The sequence below is a fragment of the Microtus ochrogaster genome, chromosome X (genome assembly GCF_000317375.1).
Source record: "Microtus ochrogaster isolate Prairie Vole_2 chromosome X, MicOch1.0, whole genome shotgun sequence".
Lineage (NCBI taxonomy): Eukaryota > Metazoa > Chordata > Mammalia > Rodentia > Cricetidae > Microtus > Microtus ochrogaster.
The window spans coordinates 28456636-28470574 of NC_022026.1; the positions used below are offsets into that span (position 1 = coordinate 28456636).

At 41.4% G+C, this 13939-nt stretch overlaps 1 protein-coding gene across 8 annotated transcripts in view; it reads right to left on the minus strand.

Annotated features, from left to right (window-relative positions):
* Positions 1–13939, minus strand: part of Tbl1x (transducin beta like 1 X-linked) — a 184464-nt gene that overhangs the window by 22530 nt on the left and 147995 nt on the right. For 4 of the 8 annotated variants that reach the window (XM_026784719.1, XM_026784721.1, XM_026784718.1 and 1 more), the window contains 5 exons: positions 12339–12433; positions 8747–8883; positions 7012–7067; positions 3238–3351; positions 666–811 (listed from right to left, as the gene is read on the minus strand). In XM_026784719.1, coding sequence (XP_026640520.1) covers positions 666–811; positions 3238–3351; positions 7012–7067; positions 8747–8763 — 333 coding nt within the window. In that variant the 5' untranslated portion in view covers positions 8764–8883; positions 12339–12433. Of the gene's footprint in view, positions 1–665; positions 812–3237; positions 3352–7011; positions 7068–8746; positions 8914–9792; positions 9815–12338; positions 12434–13939 lie in introns of those variants that run through there. The other 4 variants (XM_026784722.1, XM_005358650.3, XM_026784723.1 and 1 more) reach the window with 4 other exon arrangements.

Sequence of the window (13939 nt, forward strand, 5' to 3'; positions counted from 1 at the left end):
TTAAATAAAGAAGCTGCTTGCCCTGATAGGTTAAAACATAGGTGGGAGGAGTAAACAGAACAGAATGCTGGGAGGAAGAGGAAGTGAGGTCAGAGACGCCATGCTGCCCGCTCCCGGGCAGACACACGCGATGAAGCTCCGACCCAGGATGGACATAGGCTAGAATCTTCCTGGTAAGACTGGTGCTCACAGATTATTAGAAATGGGTTGATCGGGATATCAGAATTAGCCGGTAAGGGCTAGAGCTAATGGGCCAAGCAGTGTTTAAAAGAATACAGTGTTCGTGTAATTATTTGGGGGCATAAGCTAGCCAAGCGGCTGGGGTGCTGGGGATGCAGCCCCGCCGCTCCTATCACTACAAGTGTGCCCTGGAAAATCAGAAAGAGAGCTTGCCTGCCCATGCATATGCTGGGCCAAAGTAGATAAAAGAATGAATTGATTGTTTTCATTAGTCAACACCTTGTGATTCTGCAAACCTACACAAGGGGGCACCCAAACCTTGCTGATGGTGCAGTGGCCTGTCTGTAGCCTCCACTTTTCCCCAGGTACCTTAGAATGCATGCCAGACCCATGTAGTAGAACCATACATTCATTCTCCAGAGATCTGCTGGGGGGTGGGGGTGGGGGGTCCTGGAACTCTGCCACATTCTCAGGAATGAACCTACCTCATTGATACTGATCTCCGCCTCCACATACTGCAGTCCCTTCTGAAGAATGGAGATGAGGGCAGCCGGCGGCACTAGTGTCCCATTGATGTTGGACTGGCTAATGTGGCTTTCAATCCCAAACGTGAAGGCTGAGTGGGAAAATCCTGCAGTAAGAGGGAAGCAGAGGTAGGTGAGAGTAAAGTAGGGAGAGGGGTGTGGGCTGGAGATGTGAACATGGAACTGTGTGCACTAAGGGGCTGCAGAATGGAAGCTCAGCTTCTGAATGAGGGTTGAGCAGGCAGGGGGAATAGGAAATGCAGGAGAAAGGAAGAATGGTGCTGATGTGTGAGTAAAACTAGCCTTTGATGGCAAAGCTTGGCTATTACATGGGTGTTGGGGAAAGGAACACAGATCCACACCCTTGCAAAGCAAGCACTTTACCTACTGGACCATCTCTTCAGCCCTTAAATGTACTCTGACTTGCATTTTCAACTTAAGATAGGTTTAAGGGAAATTAACTATATAACTGAGAAGGGTACTGTAGTTTAGCTGTGATGTGTACCCAAAGGCTCATATGCTAAAGGTTAGAGTGACAACCAGTGGCACAATTGGGTAGTGATGGGGCCTTTAAGAAGTGGGAGAAATCAGGTCATCAGGTGTGACATTTAAAGGGGGCACTAGTGACTCCCCTATCCTTCCCATTTTTTTCTCTTTGCTTCCTGGTCATCATGAGGTAAGCTACTTTGCCATGCCATATACTGCCATCACGATGTTCTCCCACCAACAGTCCTAAAAGCACCCGAACCAAAGCAAAAATGGACTAAGGATTCTGAAGACAGAGAAACCACTTCCCCTTTAATTTGCTTTCCTTGAGGTATAAAAGAAATCTAACTACACGTGTAACTCTGGAAGGTGGGAACACAATATATCTCAAGAGTGTGACCATTTGAAAATAGGTTCATTGTGGGTATAATTTATTAAACACAAGTGTGCTGAGACCCTAGAGTAGTGGTTCTCAACCTTGCTAATGCTGTGACCCTTTAATACAGTTCCTCACTGGGCGGTGTTGGCGTACTCCTTTAATCCCAGGATTTGGAGGCAGAGGCAGGCAGATCTCTGTGAGTTCGAGGCTAGCCTGGTCTATAAGAGCTAGTTCCAGGACAGCTAAGACTGTTACAGGGAAAAACCAAAATAAATAAACAAACAAATAGAAATATAGTTCCTAATGCTGTGGTGATCCCCCAACCATAAAATTATCCCATTGGTATTTCATAACTGTAATTTTGCCACTGTTATGAATCATAATGTAAATATCTGGGTTTTTTTTTTTTTTTTTTTTGGTTTTTCGAGACAGGGTTTCTCTGTGGTTTTGGAGCCTGTCCTGGAACTAGCTCTTGTAGACCAGGCTGGTCTCGAACTCACAGAGATCCGCCTGCCTCTGCCTCCTGAGTGCTGGGATTAAAGGCGTGCGCCACCACCGCCCGGCTAAATATCTGTTTTCTGATAGTCTTAGGTAGGCGACCACTGTAAAAGGGCTACTTGGGGTCATGACCCACAGCCTGAGAACCAGTGATCTGAACCAACATGACTTTTTCTTTGCAAAAGGAAATGTGGATACATTGAGACATCAGGACCAAGATAATGCAGCTTTAAACGAAAGGATGCTAAAGATTGCCAACAGGCCATCAAAGTAAGGAGAGACATGGAACTGACTCCCCACACAGCCCTCAGGAGTCACTTGCCAACAACTTCACCAGAGACTTCTCTTCTCTATTAGGAAGTGAACATTGGGGGTTACCTATTTGCCCCCAGTGGCTTGTTGCTTAAGCTGCAGGCTAGATATCAGAATGGGTTTCCATTAGTATTGTTTTGTAGGTCTTAAATATCTCAAAGTTGTTAGAATTAAAAAATAATTTACTTGAGAACTACAATCTCTCATTACAGAAATCACATTGACCATGACAAAACAGAATTTTGTACCACATGAGGCTCTCTCTGAGCACATCTGCTGCTACTACCCACATGGCCTATTTTGTCAATAGGAGACTTATGTGTCTAGTCTTTTTATTTTGTTTTGTGAGACTGGGTTTCTTTGTGCATCAGCCTTAACTGTCCTGCAACACAATATGTAGACCAGGTTGGCCTCAAACTTACAGAGATCCACCTGCTCTCCCTCCAGAGTGCTGCAATTAAAGGCATGCACCACTACCACTTGGCCTAGTCTTCTAACTATATACCATGAAGCAACATTTTGACCATATCTCACTCATTATGTTGACTGGGCTGGCCTTGAACTCAGAGATCCATCTGTCTTTATTTCCCAAGTGCAAGGATTAAAGGCACATTTGTCATCAGGCCTGGCTCAACTGCTCTTGATACTAACTTCAATTTGATTTACCTCTATCATGAGGAGAAAGATGATTCTCCCACATTCCAATCCAGTAATGAAGTGCCCCCCAAACCACTCTTTCATCCCTAATACTCTTATAAAGGGGGTCCTTAGTTATTTTTGATGATCCTATAGCCTGGTTTGCACTGGTGGTTAACCATTCTGCCCAATGAACTTCCTTCAGAAAAAACAAGCTGTTACCTGATTCCTGGAGGTAGCGATATACCAGAAAGTTCACCTCGTCGCTGGTAATGCTCATCTTAGCCTCACCTTGCGGCGATGAGGTCTTCGTCTCTATCAAGTGGGAGCCACCCTCTGTTAGAGAAACACCAGAAATACTGTTTTGAATATACTGTGTGTATTTATCTTCTGAATATATGTATGTGTGTGTTTGTGTGTTGGGGAGTGCTACAGATAGGTCCAGGGCCTTGAGTATGTTAGGCAAATGCTCTACTACTGAACTACACCCCTATGATTTTTAAATAATGTTCATACTTTTGTACACATGATGGAAATTAATGACTGATTTACATTATATTTTGTAATTGTATGATTATCTAAAAATTTCATTGTAGCTCAGGGCCTATCCTACCTATGGCCCTGGTTGATCTCCACCAAAACACGTGCACACAGAATAACTACATACAAATATGTTAGACACAGATAACAATACTAAACTGCATTTCCATTTACTATCATATATTACAACATCACATACATATTATAGGTTGGCCAAGATAACAATACTAAACTGCATTTGCATTTACTATCATATATTAAAACATCACATACATATTATAGGTTGACCAATTACCATCATATTATAGAATATAAATGTATTCATATGTGCATATATGTGACAGTTGATTTTAATTGTCAACTTGACACAATCTAAAGTGGCTTGGGAGGAGAGTCTCAATAATAGACTATCTAGATCAGCCTAGCTTATGGCTGTCTGTGAAGGAGTCTCTTTATTGTGTTAATTTATAAGGGAAATCCCAGCTCACTGTGAGTGGTACCCAGGTGGGGCTGGGTCCTGAGTGTAGGAATAAAGAAAAAGCAACCTGAGCACGTGCTCACATTCAAATTCGCTTTGCTCTTCCTGTGGACTAGCTGCTTCAAGTTCCTGTCTTGACTTCTCAGTGTTGGACTGTATCACAAAATTATAAGCCAAATAAACCCTTTCTCTCTTAAGCTGGTAGGTATTTAACCATAGAAACAAAAAATGTAATTAGGAGTGTGTGTGTATTACGTATGTGTGTTAAACATACCCCAGAAAAAAATGTTTTTCCCCAAAGAGAAAAGTTGGTATAAATTTTAGGTCCGGATAGACTAAGATATAAACCATACTAAGGAAGCCAGATTCAGGGTCAAGAGAGCACACAATCAGCTGACTTTGTATTTAGTGAAACTGCAGGGCATTATAATTAAGAATGTGCTTAGTAATGGAACCCTGCACATATGGAATCCTGACCAGACATGGGCAGATGTGGCTGGGTCAGGCACTAAGCACTTGCCCAAACAGAACACACCTGAGCAGACAGAGTAGGGATGTCAAATCTTCCTTGGGAGAATGTTGATGTGGTCCTGGGGCAATAGTGCATCACAGTGTCTTCCCCTGAGGTATTTTAAAGGGGTCGGTACCATACACCTAAAGGTTACTCTACCTACAGGGCATGAGCAGCTCCAAGGAAGGTGAATAGGTGTGTGGGACTGAGTAGCTTACACATGGCACCTTGACATCATTTCTGTGTCAGGGCTCCAGGTGAAGAGGTGCAGTGCAGGGACCATGAGGAACAGAGAGAATCCTATGAAAATAGACTCTGCTGCATCAGTCTATTAAGAATGATTAATTAATAAGAAAATGCATTGTATGCATGTATGAAATTGTCAAAGAACTAATGAAAATATATCTTAAAAAATGCTTATTTTTCCTTAGCTGATAGTAATGTATTTGTGCAAGCACTGCCACAAAAATTTGACCTGAGATTTCTACTTGATGCCTTAGGGGGAAGAAATAGAGACTCAGTAAATACCTATAAATTCAGTGTAACCTCACAAAAATGTAACTTAAGAAAATTAGACAATTCAATAATGTGTACAGGAAAACACTAGGGCCTGAGCAGCCCAGCAGACCCTTGGTGAGGCTGAGTATTATCATAATGATAACAGTCTAAGCTGCAATGACAGGCATACAGTCTCAGGGTTTCTCTACCTCTCACAAAGCTGCAAACCTCTGATTTTTTATCAACAATTTGTTATGACAAGGTAGTGGAAGTGCAGAGGTCACATGGAGTTATTAGAATGACAGAAAGAAAACAATTTGGAAAATGGGTTTTTACCAAAACAAGTAAACTATAGTTTTCAGTATTTTTCTCCAGGCTACCTATACATTTGTGGAACGTAATAAAAACAGGTAATATGGTGCTGGAGAGTTAGTTCAGTGGTTAAGAGTACACACTGCTTGTGCTAGCACCCATGCGAGGCGGCTCACAACTTCCTGTAACTCCAACTCCAGGGAATCCCAACCTCATTTCCCCTTTGTATTTTTAAAGAATACTTATTTTTATTTTAGGTGTATGAGTGTTTCTGCCTGCATACAGGTATGTGTACCAGGTGTATGCAGTATCCAAAGAGTCCAGATGAAGTGTCATAGCCTCTGGAACTACAATTACATACTTGTGAGCAGCCATGTGGATGCTGGGAACAGAATCTGGGTCCTTTGCAAGAGCAACAAGTGCTCTTAACTCTCCAGGCCCCATATCCTCTTTTTTTTTTCAATTAAAAATATGCATAGGGTATATTGCATGTCAGTGTCTTCAGAGGACAGAAGGGGGCATCTGATGTCGAGAGACTCAAGTTATAGGCAGTTAGGGGCTGCTGAGCCCCATGTCCTCTTTTTATACCAGAGTTCATACAATTAATGCTGTCCATCTATGCATTGGTACGGGGCCATCCACTGGAGCGTGAACAAACCATCCTTAAATAGAACTGATTATTCCTCATCTAGTAGCGCTATCAATAGCTCCTCGGCTGGGTGGGGGAAGCTTGTGAGTCTCTCTCCTACCCATGCTGGAATGGTGACTGGCTTGATCTTGCACAGGCAACAACTATTGTGAATTTGTGAGTTCAATGGTTGTGTCAAGAAGATACTATTTTGCAGTAGTCCCCCAACCACTGGCACTTACAGTCTTTGCACTTCTTCTTCGGCAACATTCTCTGAGTCTTGGGAATAGGGGCTATGACAGATATTTCATTAAGTTAGCCAGTATTCTTATCTGACAGCTCTGAAAATGTTGCTAAAATTACTCAAAGGGGCCTCGTGAATGAGTCAGGAAAACATACCACAGTCATCACGTAGACTCAGGCCCTGTTTCCTAGTAACAGTTCACATCACTGATTGTCACTCAGGAAAGGAGAGGCTGACAAAGCCCAGCAAAGGAAGCAGCAGTGCAGAAACCCATGCTGGCCATCTGGTATCCGGTCACTTGCAAGTGGAAACCCAGCTCTCCTTTAAGATTTGACTAGTTAGTAGGATGGCACCCACTTCAGCCTGGAGCTCTGATAGGCTCCAGGAAACTTTCTGCAACCCTCCTAGTTATGAACAAAAGAGAACATTTGCTATGTTCATAGATATATGCCCAGCCTCAAACAGAATGAGGAAGACAAGAGTGTTTCATTTGAGTTTATTTTCTCGCCTGAACTAGTTTTCAATAGAGACACCTTCAAGTAGTTGATGTGATGTCTTTGGAGTTGGAATTGTACAGGAAAGGAAATAAAAAAATTCCATTTGTAGTTGAATCCACAACTTATCAATCCCCTCTCCCCCCTTTCCTGTCCTGCAAAACAAAAGAAAAAAGAAAATGGCATTAAGGTTGATGGCATCTCTGAACCTCCTGCACTAGAGAGAAGTATCAACAGAAATAGTAATTTGGTGTTAAAGACTTCAAGAAATTAAGAGAACATTATACCTACTGTTTTTGTTTGTCTGTCTTCTTTTCAAGACTTTAAGGTTGCAGAAGTTTCTGTTCCTTCACAAAACAGGTCAAGATTTAGTATCCACAGACCGTTAAGTGATTTATTTATTATCAGTTTTCAGGTGTGCTTAACAGAATTTGATAGCTATTAATCGTTGGGAAACAAGACGATTGCGCAAAATCAACAAGCTCTAAATTGCTATGTAATATCTTTAAAAATGGAAACTGGAGACTTCCCTATCCCAGAGAGATGGTGCTGCTGTAAATTCATTACTTGCCACCAGAGGGCAACCTTGTTTTGCAGTGGAGAAGATGGTGCAAAGTGCTCAAATTTTAGCATGGGTGATACATCTGATATGTCATTCTATGGCAAAAATTCTCCTTTCACAGTTTGTCTCATGATGCAGAGAACTTTTATGGCCATGACAAACTGTCTGTGTTTCTCAGGGAGGTAAGAAAGTGTCTTGTTCCTGCTATTAGCCTGCTGTTCTTTATGCTAAAAGAACCTGCAGTACAAAGGAACAAGTACTGAGACTCAGACTTAGGGGTCCTGTTTCCACGAGGACCCAAGATAGCCAACCAGTGGATGAAAATGGTCTCAAAGTACCCCTTCCAGCAAGGACAGGCTCCAAATGCATTACATGCATGTATGGATACTAAATAACTTTTCATAAGGGTACTTCTCTCTGCTGTATTAGTCTCAGCAGCTCTTACCTCCCTGGCTTCTTTCTCCATAACATCTTTAGTCTCTAAGTTAAATTCATGTGCATTCCATAATCGGTAGTATTTCAAGACAAAACTCTTAATTATAGGGAGCTGGCTTTCAGAATTTTCTTATGGCCACAAAAATGAACTAATACAATGATCCTTGAGTCCTCTTTGTCTTTCCTGTTCTAAGGTAGATGTTTCTTTGTTTGTACATCAGATTAAAAATGGGATAAGGGGAGGAGATAAAACCAAAAAGGTGGCCATATTCATTTTATAGTTTGATCCCAAATGTGGAAGATTTGCAAACGAGGAAAGGTTGGGAAGAAATAGCACAGTGGAATAAAATGCTGTCATTAAAACAATATTTAGGAGAAATTGCCTGTGCTAGTGTTGTGCAGGAAAAAAAAGTAGTAGGTGTGGGTTAGGGAGGTGGCTCAGTGGGGAAAGCAGCACCTGACATATACCTCTGGCCTCTGAGAGAGCCTGCTTGTATCAAGAACAAGCACACTCCCAGTCATGGGTGCACACCTTTATACCCCACCCCACCCCCACACAAATCGGTCAATCAACAAAAAAAGGAGGTGTGTGCATGGTACTACATTTTGCTTTGCTTTGTGTGTTTATACTCTCATCTTCATTCATAACTAGCTCTAGGGATAGTTACATTAATTTACATCACTGTGTGGTGCTTTTTGTATTTTCCATTTTCTATTACAAACATGAACTGTTTTATATTTATTAAAATACAATTAAAATCCAGCAAAGATTAAGTATAGGATTGAGAAAGGAGAAGAAGGGAGTCTTCTATTAGAAAAAGAACTCTGCTTTTCACATAAGATTATCCTCACCAAAAGGCATGCCAAGAAGGTTGTATTGTGCCTGGCTGCCTTATTTACGTTAATTAAAATTTGCCCTCCCAAGATTTTCTTCTAGACCCCATGTACACACCCATGACAGATGCTAATGTTACACAAAAGGCATGCAAGGAGGCAGACCCAGAAGGCAACATTCTTGGACACGTTTACCTGGTAAGAGCAGACATCTGCTAAGGAAGTCCACTTCACACTAGTGGAGGATGTGCACAAGTCAAGCAGCAAGATTTTCTTAAAATCTTCTCTTCTAAACACAGATTTCTGTCCCCCACGACTGGCAAATCAGGAGGCTTGGAAGATACCAACAGACAGACATAAGCCTGTCTGGGAATCAGGCTCAGCTATAATTGTTGAGGCTTGGCCCCAGTGACCTACCTCCCTCTACCTAAGCCTCACTTCCCAAAGTGGCCACAACCTCTCAAAACCATACCACTCACTATCTGGGGACCAAGTATTCAAATACACAAACTTGTTGGGGCATTCACATCACAATATCTGAAGAGCCTCTTCTCTCTACCTGCATTCACAGGCAATTACATTTGGTGATTAAGTGTTTACCAGTTTAAATTCCACAGGCAAAAGACTGATAACATTTTTGTGGTTTTGTTTTATTGCTTGTTTGTTTTTTTTTGAGACAGGGTCCTGTTATATACACCAGGTTGTTATATACACAATTTTCCTACCTCAGCTTCCCGAGTCCTCAGATTAAAGGAATATATCACCATACCTGGTTCAAGACTGGTAATACTTTGTGTGGTATTTGTGTGGAGTATGTGTCTAGGCACATATGAGATATAGGGGTGCACATGCACATATGTGCAAATTCAGAAGCCAGACATAGAGAATGGATGTCAATTTCTATTGTTTTCTGCCTTAATTTTTGCCACTGGGTATCTTACTGAACCTGGAGGTTGGCATTTGGGGTAGACTGGCTGGCCAGTGGGCCTCTGGGAATCTACCAGTCCCTCCCCTGGCTCAGAACTAGGTTTACAAGAGGGCACACAGGACCACCACAAGATTAGGAGACAGAGGAGGGGAGAGGAGGGGCCAGTCTGTGACTTTGGTAGGCCTTGCCTCTTAAATATATACTACCACACACTGCTGCCAGCACCTAAACCCTTGGGACACATTCAAACCACTGGAGTCAGTATTTACTGCACCCAATTTCGACTTGGGTGTTATTAGGTCCTTATGCTTACCTGACAGGCACTTTACCATCTGAGCCATCTCCCCAGCCCCAAGACTGATAATATCTGAAATGCAAAATAAAATAAAAAGGCAGCAGTGGCAGTGAGCAGGGTTCCTCAATCTCAGTCCTGATAGCAGAAGGCAGCACCTTCTTTGTTGTAAGTTATTCCCATCAAGGGCCTTTGTGGAGCATTTCCCTGACAGTGGAGATTTTAGCTCCAACTCAAAGGGCTACAGCTTAAACAATTGGGAAACCACTGTGTTCTTCTACCTTAAAGTTAGCAACCATTGCCAGAGTCTATATATACAAGCTTATTGACCTTCAGCAAGTTCAAATGGCTTCAACATATCACTTGGCCCATAAAACATAAACCATTAGAAGATGCTTGCTGACCACTATGGACTGAATACAATGGTTTGAGTGTGCCCCCAAGGATTCAGATGCTGGAAGCAGTGTGGTAGTAAACATATAAGAGGCAAGCCCTCTTGAGGTCACAGACTGGTCCCTCCCCTCCTCTGTCTCCTGGTTTTGTGATGTAATCCCCTCTTGCATGCATTCCTACCAGTGTGATACGATGACCATGAGGTTAATACAGCTACAGGGGACCCTGCATGAGCCAGACCTATACTGTTTTGAACTTTAAGATTCCAGAACTGTGAGCTAAACAAACCTCTCTATTTTAGTAAGTAGCCAGCCTCAATTTCCTTTGACTAACAAAACACAGACTAAAACAATAACCCCACCCACCCAATCTCTCTTGGTCTTTCCTAGGCAGGTTTTTCCATTTTTACTACAGAAAACAACTGCTTTGGCCCATCCTGCCTAATGATGTTTACAGTGACATCTCTAAGTGGACAAACCTCACAAACACACCCAACTATTTTAACAAGAGGTCCAAGAAAGGACTATGAACAAGGGATGCTGATCACTACATACTCAATCCAACACCTAATCAAAACACTGAGGCAGAATAGTTCCCCTTCCCCATGTTTTCCTTGACTAATCAAAATACAGTCCAAAAGTTCCCAAAACAGGGGGCTGAAGAGGTGGTTCAACAGTTAAGAGGACTGGCTGCTCTATCAGGACTCAGGTTCTATTCCCAGCACCCCCATGGCGGCTCACGATCTCTAACTCTAGTTCTAGGGGCCCTGATGTCCTCTTCTAGTGGGCTCCAGGAACAGATGTGTTATACAAACATACATGCAGGCAAAACATCCCCACGCATAATAGATTAATTTTTTAAGCTCCAAATATTGATGGACACAACAGTCACTTAAAAAAATTAATAATTCTCCACTATTCCAGATCTAGAAACTATCATATGGTTCAGAAACCCTACCCTGAAATAAATACACCAAAGAAACAAAGCATGTCCATACAAACACTTGCATTCAAGTGTTCAGGACCTCATTTTCTAGAACAGACAAAAGATGCCCATCAACTAATAAACAGAAAAGGAAATCTAAAACTGCCTGAAATATTATGTATCTTGTTTTATTAAAAGTTAAACCCATTTTCACTAGTTCTGTTTTAACTTCTGAAAATGACATTGTAATATTTTCCAAAAGTCTACTTAGTGCATGGGTGTGTATGGTGCACATGTGGATATGCATGAGCATATGTAGGTCAGAGGTCAAGCTCATGTGGAATTACACACACAACTGCCTCATGTGACTCTTACATGGATGGGTTCTGAATCCAGGTCCTTATGCTTGTAAGGGGTCATCTTGTGTTTAAAATTAGGAAAGCTTTGTGGGGTTTTAAAGTGAATCAGTTACTTTAAAAGGTATTAAAAAGGAAGCTGAACATATAAAAATATGTAAATAAAACTCCAAAATAAAAGGAACAATCATTTATTTATTTGTTTGTTTACTTGCTTATTTCACTACAGTGCTAGGGATGAAACCCAGGGCTTCATGCATGGTAAGCAAATGTTCTACAGTTGAAGTGCACTCTAACTCCAAGGTAAAAACTTTACAACATCAGTTTTATTTTGGATGTGCATTTAACTTGATCAGTTGGTGCGGACACCACTGTCTGCTCTCGGGTAAATTCTGGTCTGACTAGATTTATGCAGAGTAATCTGTATGACTTACTACAAAATTTCAAAGTCAGCCAGCAAGTCAATCTGTAGACAGATAGAAATCATATTCACAAACTAATGAAGCAGAACATTCACATGTGGGATCCAAATAAAAGCTATACTCCTGTGCCCCATCCCAATAAAAGTTGCAGCTTACATGTAGCTATTGCATGATATTAACAAGAAAGACTGATTATTGAAGGTGTTGTTTCCTTATAGTGACACTTGGAGAAGCTTATTTTAACTCAGCCAAGATCCAAAACTTTTAGACAGTCATAAAAGGTGAAAAGTAACCATGGAAACCATAGTAGGTTACTGATATTCCTTCCTTCCTTCTATCCTTCCCCCCCCCCTTCAATTTCAGCAGAAAGACCTGCAACTTCTTCCTAAAATATAATTTGAAATCAAGTACCAAGCTTTGCAGAATGGATGGCAGGCACAAAACAGAGGGACCCCATGAAGGAGGGGCTTACCGTCACAGTGAGTGCATATGTAGATCTCTGAAGCAATAGGCCACCCAGCATCCAATCATGGACCTTGAGAGGTACCCACAAAGACCAGGACCACCCTGCAGAGAAACAGAAATACTTGAGAAAAAATTGTCATAAAAATCCATGAATCCATGCCCTTCTCACTCCTACTGTCCCTTTACGGATCCTTCTCATCCTAAGTCAAATTTTACATTTTATTCATTCACTTTTGTCTTCACCTTTTATATTAAGATACAGGTTCTAAATTTATAGAATACAAAATGGAACAGGGATTAAAATAGCTGGTCAGAAATTATTATACATGTAGCAATTCTGACATGATAAAAATCACTACTAGCACAGATTCTGCTGGTGCTGCTTTCTTTCACTTAATAATAATGTCCAAGGAAGCACCTTAGTTTTATGACAGTAGTTTATGCAAACTGTGCACACCCTCAGGTAAAGACATGCATAACATTTAGAGTAAGTCTAGCATGTTTGTTGGTGCATTGGCATGCCTGCTCATATTGTATCTTTGGCTCCTCTAAAAGCAAAGGCACTATCAACTAATAAATGTCTTTATTCTTTTATTTCCCTCGGTGCTAGGGGTAAAACCTAGAGCCTTTCAGGAGTCAGGCAAGAGTTCAATCATACCCCAGCTCCATTTCAACCTTTCGAGTGATGTTTTTTTACAAACTGCCATTTCAAAGGGGCTTTGCCTGAATTTACTTCTCTATTTTTACCTACTTGTTTACTAATTTACTTAGTACCTATCTGTGTGTGCACTTGAGGCCCCCAGAAGACAACTTTCCAAAGTCAGGTCTCTCCTTCCACCATGTGTATCCCTGGTATCCAACTGAGGCTAGTTAACAAGCTTGCTGCTGGGTACATTAACCCTCTGAGCCATTTTGCAGGATCCTGAAGTAATTCCAAAGAAGCTAGGCTCCTAGTTCATGAAAACATCATACTGTATATCGTACCAACATTTTCTTTAAGGGGCTGGAAAGAGGGCTCAGTAGTGAGGAATATTGGTTGCTTCTGCAGAAGACCCAGATACAATCCCCAAATTCCATATGGTGAGCTGGCTCATAACTGTAACTCCTGTTCCAGGAGATCCAATACTCTCTGGCCTCTATAAGCATGACACATGAATGTGGTACACATACATACATACATGCAGAAATTCACACATACACATAAAAATTTTTAAAAACTTATTTATTTGTTATTTTTCAGTAACTAGGAACACAAATCAGCTAACCAATAATTGCCTGGCAAGATGTACTCCTAGCCTTGTAAAATTTCTTTAGTTATAAATGAACCCAGCTCCTGGAGTTCAAACTACCCAAAACCATTGGAAAATGCAAGAACCAAGGAAATTAAATTCCTGCCTCTCAAATTCTTACTTGATCATCTTGAGCAATAGTTGAAAGGTGCAGGTTTGTTTAACTCAAAGCCACCAGTGAAGCTGTGAGGGAGGGTGCTGCTTATTACCCATCATAAACTGTTTTCAGGAAACTCAAACAAATCAGTTCTACAAAGTTATGTTTATAGTTCTGCTGTTTAAAAGAAGGAAATGAAAGAGATTTGACAGTCAAGTTCAC